At 38.3% G+C, this 21125-nt stretch overlaps 1 protein-coding gene across 2 annotated transcripts; it reads right to left on the bottom strand.

The window, feature by feature from the left end:
- Window positions 1–1519: 1519 nt before the first annotated feature.
- On the bottom strand, window positions 1520–20910 carry LOC149065260 (uncharacterized). Of its 2 annotated transcripts, XM_089254188.1 has the most exons (4): window positions 20612–20910; window positions 9904–10532; window positions 2649–2719; window positions 1520–2609 (listed from the first exon to the last, which is right to left on the bottom strand). In XM_089254188.1, exons 2-4 carry the CDS (start codon window positions 10521–10523, stop codon window positions 2407–2409), a joined length of 894 nt encoding a protein of 297 aa, XP_089110314.1. In that variant the 5' UTR covers window positions 10524–10532; window positions 20612–20910; the 3' UTR covers window positions 1520–2406. The 2 variants fall into 2 exon arrangements, with proteins under 2 accessions (XP_089110314.1, XP_089110313.1); XM_089254187.1 differs by having other exon boundaries at window positions 1520–2719.
- Between the last annotated feature and the right edge of the window lie 215 nt (window positions 20911–21125).

The following is a 21125-nucleotide window of genomic DNA, read 5'->3' as shown; positions in this document are numbered from 1 at the left end:
GTTTTAGTCTCTTGACTCTTATTAATGATTGAATATGACCGATCTCTGTTCGCTTTATCTTATTAATAGGTTTGTTTCTTCGCTAAACTTTTGAAAAGTAATTAATGTGTTTCCGCTGGACTAGACTATGGTTCTATGGGTATTCTAGCGCGTAGATGTCTTTGTCCGTGACCCCAGCGCATGTTTTTTGTCCCTGAACCACTGGCACATAGATGTTTTCAGTTGAGTCAGAAATGTTTCCAACCTGTGGAAACATTTCTGCATACATTTCCTTCCTTACATACCACTCGAGATGAGCACACACACCTGTGGCTGCTCATCTCGAGCGTTATGTAAGAAATTTTGATTTGTAAATAAATTCTCAGACTGTTGCAAAAAATTACACGGGTGCTCGAGCATATCAGCTCCGAGGCCTCTGGATGTCTTTGTCCGTGAATCCTAGACGTCTTTGTCCTGTCGTCCTAAACTATAGACAAAGCGCCTTCAACCATCTTCAAGCGGTGTGAGCACCATTCACATCCGACTTCTAGAGAACGGGGCTCACTTTTGGTTTCTGCTTTCGACTGAAAATCAGGATGACGTTAGACATTGAATGCTCTTGAAACAGGTGCTGATCAATACCTTACGCACATGAAATCGTGCGTAATCATCAAAGAGCTTTTGGGCACATTCGGGGGAAGCACCGCGTTGATTCACAGAGCATTTAGCGCGAAGATAGTTGCTACGGATTCTGGCAGCTAATAGGTGGCGAATTAAAGACTATTTCAGCAATAGTTTGATTAATATTCGAGAAGTAATTCAATGTATGAGTCATCGAATGCGATAATTTTTGTCAGACTGATATTCATTTGAATTTATTATTGAGCTGAATTAAGCTTGTTTCGCCAGTTCCATGCCACTATTTTTTATGGGCATTCTACTGGCCCATAGACTAGCTGCGGACCACTAAGGGGGTGGCCTATATTAAATTTATTATTGTAATGAATAATAAAATATGTTGTAAATTACTTTATACACAAAAACTAAGTTTAAACATTACATTAAACTAAGTTTAATTTTTTTTTTAATTTTTTGCAATTTAAACAGATTTCAATAATCATTTTTGTTGATTATTATAAATATTCAAACTGCCATAAACTTCTAACGGCAGATGGCGGCACTGCAGCTCATAAAAAGTGTTCACAACGTTCGTTCCGTTCCGCATTCAATAGAAGTGTTCAATTCTATATTAATAAAAGTTTTCGGGTCAATTGGGGATAAGATAAAGCACAACCTTATGTGTCCCGAAAGACGTTCAAAGCTTCAATCAGCTCAAGGACTCATTCATTCAACAATTACAAATGGCACAAAGATGGCGCTCAGAGAAGAGTCTACACGCCCATCTCTTATCGAGAGACACATGCACGTTCGAATGAATCTATTCTAAACTGTAGGCCTCGGTTTTACCGATTATATTGTATTGTACTCAAAACATTGGTGAAATATAGAACACTTGAATAATACACACGTACAATAGATATATAAATAAAATAACAATATTTATTAACAAGTAAATAGTGGGGGAAAGGGCGAGAGGATAAGAAATGGACGAGTGAGAGTTAAAGTTCCCGTAAAGAGAGATATAAAAGAGACAACATGACAGAACCAGTGACAGGAAAATATCACGAAATGATGATCATGATTTCGACATGAAAAGAACTTTCCAAGCATTATTACAATATGTACATCAACACTGGAAGAAAATCACCTCCGGAATCGAACCAATTTCTGATGGGAGAATTATGGGTAATAACTTTATCTCGAGAAGAGAAAATGGCGCTCGTTTGACCGTAAACGCGTATTTACATTGTTTCAAGAGTGTTGCCAATATGAAGATAATAAATATTTCGATTTTTGTTCTTTAAATTTTTTGTGCGTTTTAAAGAATATGGAAGAAAACTATGTTTTTGCATCTATTGGATATTTCTTTCACTGAAAGAAAAATATACCTAACACACGCTGTCTTAAAGAAATGAATGAAACATCCCGAAAACATGAATGAATAGTTAATAATCTGAAGTTTGTGAAGGCTATGTTGGCAACAGCACTTGTGGACGTATCCGAATCAGAGATTGTGTCAAATTTGATAATTTAGGGAAATTTGAAATTGGTAAATTTTACTATGTCGACGGTCAAGTGCCGTGTTCGATGACTTATGGATCTGTTCGCATACCTGTTCGAGAAATTCCGACATAGGAATGAGATTGAATATGACGTCATAGGAAAGGGAGAGGTGTGTCTGTCAATCATGAACGATCTCCACAACGATATCTACATTATTTTTTGTGGAAAAAAAACAGTCCGACTTCTTTTCATACGCGTAGTTCGAGGTCTCTTGGCAGAAAGTCTAGAAAAAGTCCCCACTTTTCACCATCCTTCTCCACCGCCGTATCCGTTGTCGCCACCTCCGTATCCGCCATCACCGTGACCGTATCCGCCATCACCAGCTGATTCGTATCCACCGTGGTCACCACCGCCGTATCCGCCTTGATCTCCACCGCCATATCCACCGTGATCTCCACCACCGTATCCGCCGCCGCCACCACCTCCGTATCCACCGTGACCACCACCTCCGTATCCACCGTGACCACCACCTCCGTATCCACCACCTCCGTATCCGCCATCACCGCCTCCATAGCCGCCACCATAGCTTTCGCTTTGGTGTGCTTTTACGTAAACGCTAAGAAATACAAAAAAAAAGTAATGATGAGAGAACATATAGAGATTTATCCGAAATTGTAGCATCATCAAACAAAAAACATTGAGTAAATTTTCAGAAAGAGTTTCGTCAATGTTTTCACCCTTCGGGCTCTCGAATTAGTAAAATTCCGCGAACTTTGGCGATTGCCCCAAAATATTGGCAACTTTTACCCCAATTTATATCTCCGGTATATAATATAGTACTCTCTCCTCTAATCAAATTAACAATAAAGAATATCACCATCGTGTTTTTTCAATTAGAATCACGAAGCATGAATCGCGTCCATTCTTAAGAACGCTGCATCCAACCAGGATATCATTCCGACAATGGAATCATGGCCCTAGCACGATTCTTGTTTGTCGTCACAGCGCATTAGCTTGAAAAGCAAACAACGCCTTTTATAGGATATTCCAAACCTGAAATAGAATACAATTAGTACGTAAGAAGAGTGACGCGGATGATGGTCAAGCTCAACAGGATATCATAGCTTCGTATCACCTACTAATGATTAGTCATATTGTATTATGCAAATAATTTTATATATATTAAAAAAGTTTCCAAAATTCTGTCAATCGGTTAGAATCAATTTTCTTATATAAATAACATGTATTTTGCAAACAAATGAACACTTTTAAACACATTTCAGAAAAAAAATGTGGATATTTTATCGACTATTAAGCATAAAATAGTTGTTATTGTAGTTGGACAACAGATGGCAGTACAACAACTCATGAAAAGTATGAAACTATTCAATTACATCCAATGCATCAATCAATCAGGAACGATCAGTGTTAAGCGACATCTCGCCTAAGAATGAGATTGCGGACCGGCTACATGACATATATTTCTCCTTACAACATAAAAAAAAATCCATCTCCACAGCATCCGGACAAGTCCAACAATGTCATCTAGCACAATATAATCGTAAAATGAATGGCACCAGAAAGCCATCGTACACAAATTTCCTCATGAATAAGAATAGATGGGCGTTGATGATGTAAAAACACCTCATTCAGATAACATTAACGATTCTTTTTTCTCCTCTCTCACTCCTCAATTCCATCAATTGAATAGACCTATCCATTATCACCTGCCCGACAGGATACAGTAGCAGGGGTTGCTGGTGTTGAAAACCATCACGTACTCGTACACGAAATGCCATAGTACTGAATGGAAGGGGGAAAAAAACCCATAATCTTCCCGAGTCAAGTTCACTGACCGACAAACCAACACAACGCTCCATTACACGCATACAGACAGCGACTCAAACACATGGACGAAATTAACCCAGATCTTCTCCAGTGATCGCTCCCCAGAATATAAATTGGTTCGAGCACCAGTCAAGAGAAAGAAGAAAAGAAAAGACAGACGTTGTGGTATAGACAGACCAGATACCAGATCGGTTCAAGTTGCCAAACACACAAAAGAACCGAGTATAAACGGCTTGAGGTCAGCACACACACATGACCATTACTCTTCTACTTCCCTTCTCGCAATTGCCGAAGACATGAAGATGATGGTTATGCATTATTATATTATTGTGGTTAAGCATAAAAGACACTATCTCTACCAACAACAATATTCGAGTTCCCATTTCCGACTCCGTGGGAAAAGGAAAAAACGGGACGCCGTAGATACCATCCATTTCCTCAGGGGAAAGAGAGATTTTTTCTGTTTGTGTATATCCCTTTTGTTTCAAGATGGCCGTTAGACATTCTTTGGACAATGGAGCCATCGGTCATGTCATATTTTAGCGTCTTCAGGGAAGTGGGCACGTATAATACTATATATTTAGAGGAATATTGTTATATTCCTTGTTCTGACAAGTACATGATGTGTCTCGAGAATGGATATTTAACGTGTCGCTGCTGTCGTTATCGGATGGATGGATGCATCCTCCATCGCCAACGGACCCTGGTGTTTTTGGAAGTAAAAACAAAAAATATATTGTATGTGTCCGTAATCTCTTACGTCAGACATCAGACATCTTTTTTCTTGATTTTTGATTTGAAAGCGAAAGCCATTGGCCTCATTTTGGCCCGCTTGTCTGAATACATAATATGTATATGAATCTTCTTTTTCTTCTCGGCAGATGTAGGTTATGCTCGGTTACTTACTCCAATGGATACTCAACTATTACGTTACGGACCCGTGGTAATGATGAGAAACTCGTGGAAGTACCGTAAAATTCTAATGGAATTCGTGAACCTGGAAATATATGGAAGAAAAGGATGCGTGTGTGCGTTATATGAATTTCAGATCCATTCCGTAAAATTCTTCTGGACGTTTTAATCTCCGTGCTTCCAATAGCTTCTACTGGTACAGAGGAAAAGCTACCTATATAGTAAATAGGGTTAGAGGGACTCCGTAATCTCTACTTGTTCAACACATGTAAGATGAATACTATACAGTTGCGGTGATCGTCTTCGTACATGGCTTCTTTTTTTGATACCGAAGAGATTATCAAAGACCCTGAAACGGTTATTGATTTCCTTACGGGACGTCGCCACTGTGGTGGTCAAGGGGTCATAGTGACGGAGTCGCATCGCGAGGACCCGAAACCGACCATAATCCCTGCTCTATCTCCATAAGGGATATAAGCTGATCACCCAGAGGGTTTGGGCCATGATGGAAGAGCGACGCGACGCCCGGAGCACCAGGCACCGAAAGACTACCAACGGGTAGAAAGACACAAAATTACAGAGGTTACATTGGACATTACAACGGTACACTTATCCAATCATTACACTTCCCGCACAGTCAGAAAATCTGACGACAGATGGCAACACTGCGCACAACAAGCATTAATCAGAAACAAACTTGGCCAAGAATGGCCCAAGTCTTCGACCACCTGTCAAAATCTCTTCATTGAGACAGAGCGGTGGGCCATGGTCTGGTTAGGAGGAAGAGGACGGGAATTATCACGCACAACTTTGGTGGAGTAAATGCATAGCCATTTTACTTTTGCCTTCCTTCCAATAGTAGAGTTATTCGGTATAGTCACTTGGTCTTTCAAGGTAAATCTCAAGGGTTTTATTAGTGCTTGGTTTTTTTGTTCGTAGTAATTACGGGAGCTTTAAATGCAGGAAAGAATATTTTAAATGCCGAAAAAGCATTTGATTCCCTTATAGGGAGGGCAATGATTGTGCAAATCCCTGGTGGTCTGCTATGTGTCTATTCACTGCCCTTTCACCCATACATGGAGGAGTTACGTTGGGATACATGTAGCGAAAAGCAACGGGGTTCTGATGCTTTCTAGGAGTTGATGAAATCGCATGGACCTTGAAGTTTTCATGAATAGTCCTGAAACTACTCATACAGAGCCTGCTTTACTTTTAGTTAATTTTATACATCCTAGCAGTTAAATGTGTGTATAATTAGAAGGTATTGCCCATCATGGTATTCCATGCGAGGTTGCCACTCACTGTGGTAAGACTATTTCAACGAAAAGACAGCTTGCAATGACGTATGGAAGGTAAGGAGCCATCGTAAACCAACACAAGTCACTTAAATTGAACCCCCTGCATCTCCATCGCCCGAAACATAACAAAGCTATTGGGATCACCACGTGGCCGCATTTATAGCCTTAATCAAATCAAATCACCCCGATGGTCTAATAGGCTATAAATTATGGATATAGTGACTCCACATGCCACAAAGTGGCATTGCCTTCTCAATGCATGAAGGTACGTATGAGGTTATATAAAATAACCGTATGTAGGGAAAGAAATTGTGACTTCGATAGTGACTGATGGTCAATTACGTAACTCGATCGCGGTAGCTTTTTTTAGGAGATGAATTGCATTGATGTAGTCGATTCCATAACCGATTTTGAATGGTCATAAAATAATGACCACTTTAGGTTTTTCGAACGGATTGACATCAACGCGACCAATTGAAGCGTGTATTTCTTTGGCGGATTGCGTAGAGAAATCGTCTCTTTTTTTTACTTCTCGCCAGAAGTGAAACGATTTCAATGTCTTTTTCCCCTACTTGTATAGTTTGTATTTTGCTGAAACAGAGCGTGAAAAATCCCGATTTGTTCACCCTTTCGAAGCCATTTTGTTTTTATCCTTTTTTTTTTAGTATTATTATTATTACTGTATGTATACATGTATATTATAATGAAAGAAGAGCAAAACAATCGCCTAATACCTGTTTTGTGAATAAATGATTTTGTAGTAACTGCTCTCAATGTCATGGTTAAGTTGTCGGTTGGTTGGTTGATCCTGAACTAATCGTGCGGAGAGAGAAAATGGTCGAATTGACTGTTAACCGACTGATGCCATTCTGTATTCTGTGATGCCATTCTGTGATTTCGTTTAAGTTTTTTTTTTTTGCTCTATTTTATTTGTGCCACAGATTCGCTTCGAAACCCATAAAGTCAGAAACTAGATGGCGCAATTCTACTGCATGAGGTCTTAAGTCATCGGAATTTGGTTTGAGCGATCCGTGAACGCCTATAAATGAACGTCCTCACAATGGATAGTGTTTCGTCTCTCAAAAGATGACGTCGTGTGTATGTCTATCTAGATCAGTGATTCCCAACGTAGGCGTTAACGCCCCTTGGGGGCGATGGAATGTTTCGGAGGGCGGTAGAGCATAGGATCCTATGGGTTAGATTGCGTTGGGGGCGATGGGACAAAAAAAGGTTGGGAAAGTATAATCTAGACACATCTAAAGCTGCGCTCATAGTGGCGCGAAGAGGTACGAGGTACAAGTATTGCGACTGGGATTAAAAAAATACATAGGGGTGGAGGAAGAGATGTCCGCACATGGTAAAAAGAGGAGGATAGTGAAAATGGCTGGAGGGATTCTGAAATGTAAAGGTACGATGATGATGATGGTGATGATCCCTCAGCAGAAGAAGAAAATTAAAAAAAAAAAAGGAAGAAACGATCCAATCAGCAGATAACAGAAATTAGCAGATCGAGGTGAAAGCAAACGATTTGTTCCAATCACGCACGTCATTGGGGGGGGGGGGCTCTTTCTCTCTTTCGCCTCGCTCCTCGAGTGTGTGCGGTGTAGAACAAAACAATGCAACTGTTTTCGTCACTGGTCTCTATTATGCACTCCCGTACCTCTTGGTCGCCGGCCTAAGAAACCTTGAATCACAAGCCGCCTTAACGAGGGTGGAAAAATCAGTTTTCTATTCAACGTGTTACGTAAACAAAGTTACGTCTCACCGTTACAAAAAACATCATGGGGACAATTTTTGGCCGGAGCGATGATAGTGACGTCACACTGATCATTAGTGGCGGGTGATGACTCGGCCTGGATTTTTTCAGTAGCCATAGCGACATCTAGACTTCCTTTCATACTGAGAACAACTCCGGTCTATCACCATAGGCAGTTTATTGCCGAATGAGTTATGCCAGAAGTGTATGTGTGCGTGAGTACTTGATAGTCTGCGTGAGGGTGCGTCTGATTTTTTTCAGTGCTACCATCTATATTTATAATTGTGAATGAAGTGTGTTATGATTTGATTTCTGTACCGTTGTAGGCCTGTTGCACTTTGTGGCGAGACTTTTTAACTGGGGAGATCAGAATACAGAATGAACCGAGCATTTCCAGGCTCTATCGCTATTGCAATTCAAGCACAGTGGTCATAAGACCGCGGACGTGCCGAACTGGGAGAGATCAGCTCGCTTTCGCGCCTCGAAGTTGTGAACTACAGAAAACCAACCTCAGCCGACTACCACCTGTGACACCGAGTCGTCGCAATACGAGTCCGTCGCTGTGAAGATTCGGACACATCTAGACTGCACGTTCGAAGAAAATTTTAGCCTCTCATTTTAACAGGCTTTTACGAACCCACTCTAAATTGTAGGTCATGGTTCAACCCTTCCTGTGGTATAATGGAAATCATTACCCAATACAAAGCCACAACAGCAATTTTGTTAGAATTTTCTACCCCCGGGGGTAAGCTATATATTCCATTTATTAAGAAAGCTATTAGAGGAAAAATTCCCTGTGACACCACAACCTAGCATTGCCCCTTACCAATCAATACTACTGCTTCTTAACCGAACATGCACCTCGTACACATTCCTCTTCGGAATATGGACACGCGTAGCTCTTCTCTGCAACCCCTTCAACCAAGTCAATGCCCCCCTCTGTAGGCATGGTCTCCAAAACCTTACAGCATACTCCAGTCCAGGACGGACTAAGCCTCGAAAAAGCGGAAAAATGACTTTAGGAGAACACGAAGAGACCTTTTTGAAAATGAAGCCGAGCATTCTATTTGATTTTTTGACCACCGCTGAACAATATTCAGAAAACCTAAGCCGCTCGTCAATGAGAATCCCCCAAATCGGTGACTCCAGTTGCATCGTGACCCTATTTAACTCTGAGGCTGATATTACACTATAAAACTTTGATATAAATTCTTTCATAAAACTTGAAAAATGCAACCAATAAACACATCTGTTACATTCGAGCGAACTTAACTGATCCGCGTATTTGTTGCATTTTTCAAGTTTTATAAACGAACTTTTATAAAACTTTTATAGTGTTATTCCGGCCTAACAATGGTATAAAACACCCCATGAAATGATATATAATCATTTTGAGTAATTTTCCCTCTAAATAAACGGTACATACTGTATTTTTTTTGTGCAGGTGCCTTTCTTCCGATTTTCAACAACTGCAAAGTAAAGGATATCAGAGAAAGTGTCCCAATGGAGAAGCAAACTTAACAAAATGTCTGGGCTTGTCAGTGTTAAAAGGGGATTTTTTTAAGGAGGCGAGTTATTTCGTCAACGTGCCGCCGATAGGGTTAAAGGGCGATAGGTGACCATGCTATCCAAGCAGTCTCCTATGCGATGTAACAACGATGTTGTCCATGAAAAATCGGTGGCTGGTCATCTATTGCACAAACTTGAGCCTGCATTCGAGTGTATTTGAGACATGTTGGCCAGCAACGAAGGGTTTTTAACCCTTACAGTGGTAATCCCGAGATATCTCGTCGAACTTGATCTGCTTTATTCGGTCACCCCGAAATATCTCGGGTTTTTAACACGCTTTTATTTCCAATGTTACATTTATAATGCGGATTCAGGAAGATTTTAAGAACCGCTTAAAAGGTTAATGTCTTATAAAGATATAAATGGGATTTCAACGTAAATGATACCACCCCAAAATTTTAAAATAATTATACTTACGGTACATGGAGGACAACGGGTTTCTTCACTAAGGTCTCTTTGTACACTGGCACCTTCACCGGAACTGGGTACGGTTTTGGAACCTTGATGACCTTATGGACTGGCACGGGAATGTATTTTGGCACCTTGATGTGGACTGGGACTGGTACCGGCTTAGGAACGTGCACGGTCTTGTAGACTGGAACTGGCTCGGGTTTGTAGACTGGTACGGGCACTCCGACTGGGACCGGCTTGGGGACGTGGATGATCTTATGCACGGGCACGGTCTTGGGGATGGTGATGATCTTTGGGATGGTCTTGTACACGGGCACCTTTACGGGCACTGGCACGTGGTGAGGCACGTGCACTGGTTTCGGGACCGGGTAGTACTTCGGTACCGGGACTGGCTTTGGTATGGCGACCTTGTGGTACACGGGTACGTCCTTGTGGATGACGTGGACGATAGGTTCCTTGTAGGAACCTCCGCCATAGTCTCCGCCGCCGCCACCGTAGTCGCCGCCTCCATAGCTGGCGCTTTCCTCGAGGCCGCCGTAATCACCGCCTCCGTGGAGGCCGGGCTCTGCCCTTGCGCAGAGCACGATGGCCAGGCACATCGCCATATACGTCAATGATCTCGCCATTCCCTTTGGCTAAGAGAAGAAATAAATTGTAAGTAATCCATTCGATCCATATCAAACCGCAATCACGAGTACATTGAACATAAAGCAATTGTGAAATTGGCCCAATAGACACCATAAGTCAGCAGGATGTCCAAATCCCCCGTTATAACAGCTTATTTCATAGCTTTGTCAACGGACCATTAACATGAATAAGGTGTATAGGATACGGATGCGATTCCGCGTGTCATGGATCGTTTCCGCTTGAAGACAATCCATTCTTTTATTTCCATGCATCAACCTCAAAAATAAAATGTGTAATAGGAAGATTCTCGAAACAGATCGTTAATCTCATTACAACATCACGATGCTGTGTCATGATGGCGCGTCCAATTGGGATCATCGAACTTACGAAAACAGAAGTCACCGAGAAAAACGTTTTTCAGGGCGTACGGGAAACTTCGAAGCGTAAGATAACAAACGCTTGTTTCATAACGAATGAGACGTGACGTCCTACTAGAGGGGGGGGGGGAATCTTCTACCTCCAGCTCTTGAGCCCCACGGTGCTCACTGAAACACCCCCCTTCCTCCAAAGAGTTCTCGACGCTTACGCCTGACGTCGTAGTTGCGAGGTACAATGAAACCTGTGTGAATCCCTCTATAACGATAGCTTTTCAAATCTTATTTGGAATTGCCTACGGTCTAATGTTAAAACTCCTCTCGATACATTCATTCATTCACACCGAGCATAACTCCGGTCTATTGCCATTGGCAACCATTTACTACCGATTGAGTTACGCCGGAAGTATTTGTATGTATAGTTACCTAACAGTTCTGAGTGCGCGTCTGTGTCATGTTTTTCACTGCTGCCATCTATATGTGAAGTGCAATGATTGAGTATTTGTACCGTTCTAGGCCTGATGCTTTCAATGGGGAGATCGGCTTGCTCCTCTCGATACAACGATATCCTTTACTACCCTCTATAACGATATTTTTTTAGGATATTTCGAATTTGCTTCAACGATATTTTTAATTTTCACTCAAAATATCAGCATCAAAAATTTTTAAATTCCTCTCCAGCTTTTGTTCTTCCGAGGGTGTTCAATGACATCTCGGATACCTACTACCTACCCTACGGAAGTGTTTTGAAGTTTTCATAAAGCTACTTTCTCTGTAGTACATGGCAGTGCTGAACTACTTTACAGGGTAGCACAACAAACCTCATTCATCAACTAAACAACTGGTATTATATATTTTCTGTGAGTAAATACTTATAAAAGCATTTTGTCGTGGTAGTATAACGCTCATACAAATAACTCCTCTATAACGATTTTTTTTTCCTTATTCTCCAGAGTATTGTTATATCGAGGTTTCGCTGTATTAGTGGACTTCCTGATTAAATTCCCCCCATACAAGCTGCATTGAAGAATTTGAATTATGGTGAGTTTGGGCATATTCAGAGCCATAGGTACTGGAACATAAATCACTCCCCCAGCCAACACCGTCTATAGCAGAAAGCCTCCGAGCGAAGCTTTGACGTCACTGAAGTCGTCCATTTCACCTGTAACCATTGGACATAGAAGTCCGACGTATGCGAAATCTTTACCTTTTTGTACACTATAGGTGAAACGGGCGACTTCAGTGACGTCACGAGCTTCGCGCGAAGTCTTTCTACTATAGAAAGTGTTGTCCCAGCCCAGGTTCCGACCTTCATCCTAATCCACTAATACAAACTCCACCGTAAGAATGTACCACCGTACCTTCTTCCCTGTATATGCTCTTAAATTTCTATACTGGTTTGGGGGGGGGGGGGGGTCGGAGTCTTGCACCCATTTTTCCCCAATGTTTTCTTCGTACCAACAACTCTGTCGTGATCTCCGTGTATATTCATCATCAGTGAGATAGCAAACTAACCCGGATCTCAGGGCCGTCTTAAGAGCATCATGGGCCCCCGAGCCAAGTGATTTTTCTGAGGCCCCCATCTGGTTAATTCTAGAAAATTTCAACCAGATCTCATTTTTGTGGGGCCCCTCTTCTCTTGAGGCTCCAGGGCCGTGCCCGGGTGGGCCCATGCGTTAAGACGGCACTGCCGGATCTGACATCTGTTGACGGGGAGGACACAGACGGAACCCGCAAACCGAATGCTGTTGACTCTTGTGCTAATGACAGATCGAACTGATAGGAAGGCTGGTTAAAAAGGCACCACACCTTTCTCTCATTCGGTATTAAAATTGTTTCAACTTGAACCTCCTAAAACCATTGGCATCACGAGTTACATCATTGTAATAGTCACGTGATTGTTGGAAAAATTAAGATCCATATTTATAAAAAATTTTTAAGGCCGTCTATCGATATTGTCAAGAGCGGATGCCTCAATCACTGGAAAATATTTGCCATCCATCACATGGTTGTAACAGATTGATTCGTTATAATTATGGGGAGAGATCGATCAGGGTACTACTACCTAATGAAATGAGTTGCTTTGCATCAGTCCGCGGTTGTGAGCGGTTCTATCTACCTAACCTAATGAATTGCGAAAATTGGTACGCAGTCAAGAAAGAAGTGATTAACCTCGAGAAGTTTTGTCATTTGGAGTTATTCACTAGAATAGTAATACAAATACAATGCCACAACAGGCAAAATGCCCAACGAGGCGGCTGAGGAAAAAGATGCCCATAACAAATGTGGATGCCATATATTTCACAAATAAAGTAACCAGATAAAGGACAAGTACGTATGCGGTCGTAGAGACGGCGAAGCGGGATTGATCAATCTGGATCCTAGTGCTGATGGGGTGCACTGTAGTTGTGCCTTTCTAACAGATCCCCCATTCATTAGAGCAGGGGCTTCAGCCTTTCAGACGTTGCGGGCCAAATTTTAACTTCCGATGAATCCCGCGGGCAGCCGCACACAAGTCGTACGACGGTGTATTCTCTCTCTCTCTCTCTCTCATCATCATCGTAAGAACCAATTCCCCATTTACAAGAACTTAATGTAATGTGCAGTGGTGTCTTTACAGATTGGCAAATCGAAGGGGCTCCAAAATAATTGAAGGTTTCTATTTGTTCTAATATCTTTTATTTTACCAATTCTGAAATTTCTTTTTGATAAATTATTTCCTTTAATAATTCTGAAATTGCTCTTTTTGGATAAATCTCACATCATTTCATAAATAAAAGTTGTGCGTACTGTACATGTTCTCTACACAAATCTAGAATTTAAGACCGATCTTCGTCAAATTTCGCATATATACCAAACGGGACCCGACTTGAACGATAGATTACTTTAAAGTTCATCAGAGCAGGGCAAATGCTCGAAATGGGCAAAAAAAACTGTCAAGCAACAATGTTTTCTGGGCCTCAACAATCACTTTCGAAATGTTTATTTTAGTTACCGTGGTTCCCTAGCAATGCGCTTCAGACATGTATATGCCTTTACAATGGTTTGTCGCTCCTTTAATGCTGCCAGTATTATGTACAATAGCTTATGCCTTTATAATGGCTTTTGTCACTTTTTATATCCTCCCATTAATGAGGGGATAACAAGCAGCTTTGCCCTATGGGAGCTGCAAATATGACAGAAGTTACCTGTAGACGGACGGGGGTGGGGGGGGGGGTAACGTCTAGCCTACGATCAGTTCGTAAGACGTTAACCGTTAAGCCTTGTCACACTAACATCCCCCCCCCCCAGAATAACGTTTTAACTTAGTAGTCGCATACGAAGACCCTTCCGTCAAACATAGAGATAGCGAAGGATACCTTGCATTGCGTCACAATCGCTCACAGGAGAACGATATATATAGTCAAACCTCCTTAATGAACACTCCGAATAAGGGACACCTTTATTTAAGAGACAGATATCCTATTACTTGTCCACTTTGAATTAGAACTCGTTTACTTCTGAATGAGGGCACCTCTTCCCAAGGAACAAAAAGTCAGATCCTCATGGATGTCCCTTACGCAGAGTTTCTATTGTATACATTTTGCAGTCAGTATCCGGAGTCTGGCCTGACTTCGCGAATGGTCGTGACATAAACATACATGGATTTTGTATAACTTCATTCTAGTTCCTACTTTGTTCTAAAACGCAACCCCCAGTCCCATCTGCAATTTCTTACGGACATACATTGGGGATGAGGAACTACATTTTGAAACCCCTAAACCAGCGTTTCTAAAAGTATGCGGTACCAACGTTTGTCAGGACCTCGCGGAGAGCTAGAGATACTGATTTATGTGATTATTTGTGCCTTGAAGTGGTCCTTTTCTACGGGAAAGTATCTACTAAATTTCTCGGGGATGCCTCAGATGAATCATGAATCGGGCAAAGGTGCCCGAAGTTCGAGAACCATTGCCATAAAACTAAACACATCCACTCCCAAGATATATCGTACATCTTACCCTATGGCGATAAGCCTAGGTTGTTGCCAGTCCTCATACAGGCAATAATTAAAAGTCCCGTTAAAGCCCCTTTGATATCGAACAAAGTTTCAACGAGGAACTTGAAATTCAAATCACATTCTACGAACGCAAACAAAAAAAAAAAACTGGAAAAACCCTTCGTTAAAAACTTGATGGGATTTTCCTCATGTTACGTCCAACATGTAACATTGTTTATTAGGTCATAATTCATGTTTCAACACCTTTCAGGGCAAAAGTTTCTTGAAAGAGACTTCCTGTAGCACCCATTTGTTTCTCTTTTCCTCTTACCACAACAAAACAACTAATTCAAGTTATTGAATGTATTAACCTGCAGGGCCTCCCACATGGGAAAAAAGGTTTCGTTTTTATCTTCACTGTCTGAAATCATTTCTGCCCTACATTCACTTTTTTTTTCCTTTTCAAGATGGCCCCAGGTTAAAAAAAGGACTCAAATCGGCCCCGATTGAAACATGAGATGACGATGACTTTCCTCGTGTTTCTTCATCGTCATCATCATAGTAATAATGAAACACTGTGAGCACTTTGTTTGTGTGTTGCTGGGGCTTTTTTTATTTTTTTCCTGCTTTTCATTGAAACCTCTTTTCTTTAGCACAAGATTGATTGGTTCAAGAAAAAGAAATGAGTTAATCCATTAAAAGTGAAAAAGTGGATCACAATCGAGCCACGCCCACCGGATTACAAATGTGTGGAATCTTCTTCTCTCTGCCGAAGAATATGGAAAGATCGAGGAAAAAACTATATCGTTCATTTTTGATTCGGATCAGTTGGGAAGATGTGAACGATTAACTTGAAGTTCTCGATTATTCGATAGCGAAATACCGTATCGATACGTTTTATTGGTTTCGAGTTTGAATATCGATATTTATTAGGAAAAGAAACCTTTCGAAAATAATTATATTTTCGATCTGACAAATCATTGTTATCGAATTTTATTAGACAGTTGATAATTCATGATCATGAAATTACCGAATATTTGGTAATCAATTTTATATTAATATATTCTGTTGATTTTAATTTTGAATACCGATATTTCTCAATAAAAATCTATCAAACAAAAACGAATCGTATTTTGACTTAAAAAGTTTATATCGAGAATTCATTTAATATATATTTAAATTTTTCTTTATAAATTGACAGATAACAATAAAATCAATTAATATTGATTTTTGAGGTGCTGATGGGCTTTTTTTAATATTATTATGAAACATAATTACAATTAATTCCTAGCTGTTCCTGAAAATTGTCAATGTAAATATATTTTACGAATAATGATTATCGTGTTAATTTATTAAATTTATTAATTAGTCATATATATTGAATTTAAAAAAAATTATAAATTTATTAAATTTGAAAAAAAAATTATAAATTTATTAAATTTAAAAGATTCTACTAAAATAAAATGAATTATTCTTATTCACGGAAAAAATAAATTCGTAAAAATTCCTTTTAGCTCGTTCTTTCGATTAACAAATTTGATTTTCTTTCGCTTTTATCGGTCTTTTTTGGATAATAATTGAAATAAATTCGATATATTTTTGTAACAAATCGGAATGTAATTGAAATGAATCAGAATATAATCGAAAAAAATAATCGAACTTACATTAATTTTCTAGATTTTAGATAAAGCAATTGATTTAATAAATTCATTCGAAAATTATTATTGTCAATTCCTCTATGATGAATGGTACAGTTGTAATTTAGGTTAATTGTTCGTAAATGATTTTTTGAATGATTTTCCTACTTTTTTCTGAATTTTTCTTCTTTTCTATCTTTTGCTGATTTTGTTTTTTCTCTTAATGCATGATTCGTTTTAATTTAATAATTTTATCGTGATAAATCGGTTCGCATTGATTTCAAACAGTAAATCTTATTAAGAATCTATGAACGACTATCCAACTTAATTAATGTACCATAGTAAAATTAAACAACGACAGCTAAATTTACTAGCATGGGCCAGCACGAGTTTATTTACTACAGTCAAATCCCGTTTTAAAGAATACCGTTATAGCGAAAATCTCGTTTTAACGAACACTTTTCTAATTCCCCCCCCCCCAAATAAGTTTAGGAGAAATGCAAATACAGTCGAATCCCGTTATAACGAACTCCAAGAGAACGGAGAAATCACTTCGTTTTAAAGGAATTCGAGGTATTTGCATTCCTCCTACTTTAACTTATTTGGGGGATTAGAAAAGTGTTCGTTAAAACGAGATTTTCGCCATAATGGTATTCGTTAAAACGTGATTCAACTGTACCTCGAATTCCTTTATAACGAAATCTTGTTACAACGAACTGATTTCTCCTCCGGTCTCTTGGAACTGTAGTACAAAAACTGCGAATTATCATCCGGAAAATGATTATTAGAATGCAGTGGCTGAAAAAATAATTAGTAAATATACTTATATATATACACAACGATAGGCTTATACAAATGTATGAAACTTAATGAATTTTTATTCATGATTCATCAACGCTATTAAAACCCATCATAATGAACGGTGAATCTTCAGGTAGAATTCGCATGATGAGAAAAGAACGAAGCGTTCATGCTCTCAATCAAAAGTGACATTTTTTTCCCAATACATGAACAAATAGATATAGGTCATACTTGGAAAACTTTTTAAATAATTCATTAGGTTTGTTTTCCCTGTAAGGCGGCCTAATTTCGGGTGCCACAATGAGGCCATATTGGTACATGCACTCGCAACACATTCACAATATTTATTTACATTATGGGAAAACAAATACCTCACCCTAAATAACACCGTTTTAGAACAAATTTATTTTCTATAGATTGGCTTAAAATATCAAATTTTTGTTCTCAATTGTCTTTTAAATATTTTCAAATTTCCAAAAACATCGCATGGTTCAGGTTTTTTTTATGAATCAATCAATATCGAGGAATTTGGTGAAACAAAATTTGATAATTAACAAAATTTTGTTTAAAAGAAACTATATTTTCTATAAATCTGATATTACTACATTCGAATCCCGTGTTAACGAATAAAAATTATAGCGAAAATCTCGTTTCAACGAACACTTTTCTAATCCCCCCAAATAAGTTTACGTAGGAGAAATGCAAATACCTCGAAATTTTGTTATAACGAAGTGATTTCTCCTTTGTCTTGGAGTTCGTTATGACGGGATTCGACTGCACAACCTGAATGCAGCTTACATAAGAGAGAGCTGCCAAGCGGAAATATGAACGATGTTGCTGAGGGGGATTTATCGAATTTTAGAGATTTTTATATTGCAAAAATACTGTTTTTGTTGAAATGTTTTTTATTTAATTCTTTATTTTTCATAAATCATCAAAAATTTCGTATTTTTAACAAAAACAAAGGATATTGCGCTTGTATGTGACTTTTTCTAAATTTTTAAAATATATTTCATTTTTTTAAATTTTAGTAATAATAATCAAATAATGAAATGTATTGATTATTATTATTATTATTGGCATATATTGAAATCATTAAAAAAAATTTTATACCTATATTTTAAGTTAAATTATACCACAATCAATTTTCTAAATTTATGAAAAACCATTTGCTATCATTTACGATTTTTTTTTAAATAAATGTAATTTTAAATGGATAAACATTTTAATACCGATATTAAAAAAATCATTCAATGAATATTCCCATGTATTAAAATGTTCCTTGCAATATTTTATTTCTTAAAATAAAATATAAAAAATATATTTTCACACATATTTATAATTAAATATATGTGATATTTAATTTATATTTTTATAATTATATTATTTCTCATTTATAATATTCTCTAATTATTTATATCATAATATTTTATTAAATATATTAATATTAATAATCAAAATTAATAAAATATAATTTTTAATAATTTTGAAAATAACATTTCCTTCAATATTTATCGTTTCAAAGAATTAATGGTTTTCCTACAAAAAATGTATCCCAGTTGTTCCTAAAAATAACTTCCCGCGATATTTTTTCTCTTTTTTTAATATTTACAGAGTAATTTTAATATTTTTTCCAATATCTTATCTGATACGCATTTATATAATTATCGGGAAAAAAATAACGAGTGATTTTTTCTATAATAAAAACATTTCCCAGGGAAAAACTAGAAATTCCCATGAATTTCAGAAACATTTCTCGAAAAGATAACATTTGCGACAGCAAATTTTCCCGAAATTATTATAATTTCAAACATTATCACCACAATTAAGACAATAATGTAGATTTTGAATAGGATAAGAAAAGTTTCGTTCTAACATGGGTTTCGTTATTTTCTGCGTTAGTTAGGGTTACCATACGCCCAAACAAAATGATTTACATTAACGGAAAATTTGATTTTGTTCCACACACACACTCAAAATAAAGCATAATACGTAGAAAATCGGAAATCTACGGTAAAATAATCTGAATATTTCCTGTAATACCATCGCCGGTTTCGTTTTTCTAGTATTACTAAACCTTCAAGGACGTAAATAGGTTACATTTCTCTCGCTCCTGATAACGAAACCAATTTCACTTTACGGTATAAAAAACGTTTAAAATTCGTAAAAAATCGGAGCTATACGATAAAAGCAATCTCATTAAATTTTCTTCGGGATATCATCACATTTTGCCTATCATAAGGATGCCGTACATCTAACGACAAAACAAGGTACTTTTAACTCACAGTAAATTTTCAACGAGAATAAACTTAACAAGTGATAAGACGTAATTACGATGAAACTCCCTCTACATAAAATAACCTTTAGGTCTTCCTTTCTTCGTTAGTTAGGGCTGCAATTTTTCCAGTGATAGAAACCAGGTAAAATTACCTCTCTTTCAATTATCAAACCATTAATTTTGATAATTAATTCTTGATAAATTAAAATCTAAACCAAAATTCAAGAACAAATAAATGCAATCCAAAATCTATATATCTATTGATTTTTTTATCTGTCTGTGTGTCTTTGCGTTTGTATATGTTTGTTCTCTATACAAATCTACAATTTTGACCGATCGTCGCCAACTTTTACTTATATACCAAACAGGGCCCGACTTGAACGATAAGCTACTTTAAAAGTTCACCAGAGCTTGGAAAATGCTGGAGAGCCAAAAAATCTGTCGGGCGACAATAGTTTCTGAGCCTCAAGAATGTTTACTTTGCTTGCAGTGGTTCCCTAACGATGCGTTTTAGACACTTTATAATGGTTTGTCTCTTCTTTAATATACTGCCAGTATTACGTATAATACGTTTATTCCTTTATAATGGTTTGCCAGTTTTTCAATCCTACCAGTAATTGAAGAAAACCCGAGCAGCGCCGGGTATTATAGGTGGTACTGTTATATAAAACTACAAATATTATCTCATTCCAGCATGGCATTAGCACGGAATGCATTTCCAAGAACTATTACAAGTATTCCGTTTCAATCATTATCAAATGCTTATGAATGCTATAAAATGCCATTGAAAAATTTAAAAAAAATCACACTAAAAATTAGCCATTCGATAACCCGTTATAATTAATTAAAGCCGAATATCAGGAGATGATCGATCAATTTTATAATCAGCAATTGGTATTAGACGGATATCCTTTTTTCTCCACGTAATAAACAATCCGTGTGGAAAAACTCTCACTTTTTCAGTATCCAAACGGGGGGGTATCGAAAGCACATTGAATAGCAACATTGAAAGAGCACTCACCTATTCGGCTTTATAAAAAAAACAAAAATCGGTAATATAAATATTCCTATAATGCTTGTGCCGATGATGGCGGTGATGTCTCTCTCTCTCTGGCTGTCGTATGCGTGTGCTGAAACTCACGTCTCTACAAAAAATACTCTTGATGCCAACGTAACAGCGTGTTTAAATACCCGTTATGGAATACTAACCGTGACCCATTTCTTATAGTAAAAGGGGGAGAAGAAGAATAACAAATACCGCAAAAAAGAAAAACTAGATCCCCACAGAAAGGAAGAAGCAGAAGAAGAAAAAAAAAACCGGACAAAACCTTACCGTCTAGTGCCCACTTGCCGTCCCGTGAGAGGGCGCCACCACCGCCACCCCTCTGGATCCCATGTGGTGGTCAGTCGCCTCGTGCTGGAATGGTTATTATCTCCCATTTTTTTTGTGTTTCGTTTTCGTTTTTTTTTTTGTCTTTTACGATTCACTTCCTAGATCGTGGTTCTGCAATAACTACTGGATTCCCTGCCGCGAA

This window comes from Pholcus phalangioides, unplaced genomic scaffold (genome assembly GCF_987345545.1).
Source record: "Pholcus phalangioides strain wild (caught in Gottingen) unplaced genomic scaffold, Ppha-v1.0 ptg000040l_1, whole genome shotgun sequence".
Taxonomy (NCBI): domain Eukaryota; kingdom Metazoa; phylum Arthropoda; class Arachnida; order Araneae; family Pholcidae; genus Pholcus; species Pholcus phalangioides.
The sequence above is the reverse complement of the archived record's forward strand: the minus strand, read 5'-3'. Positions and strand labels throughout refer to the sequence as shown.

Coding starts and splice junctions, on each gene's coding strand:
- LOC149065260 (XM_089254187.1), bottom strand. CDS start 10,523: ATGGCGAGATCATTGACGTATATGGCGATGTGCCTGGCCATCGTGCTC. Junction 2,720..9,903: donor CCCGTTGTCCTCCATGTACC/GTAAGTATAATT, acceptor TGTATTTCTTAG/CGTTTACGTAAAAGCACACC.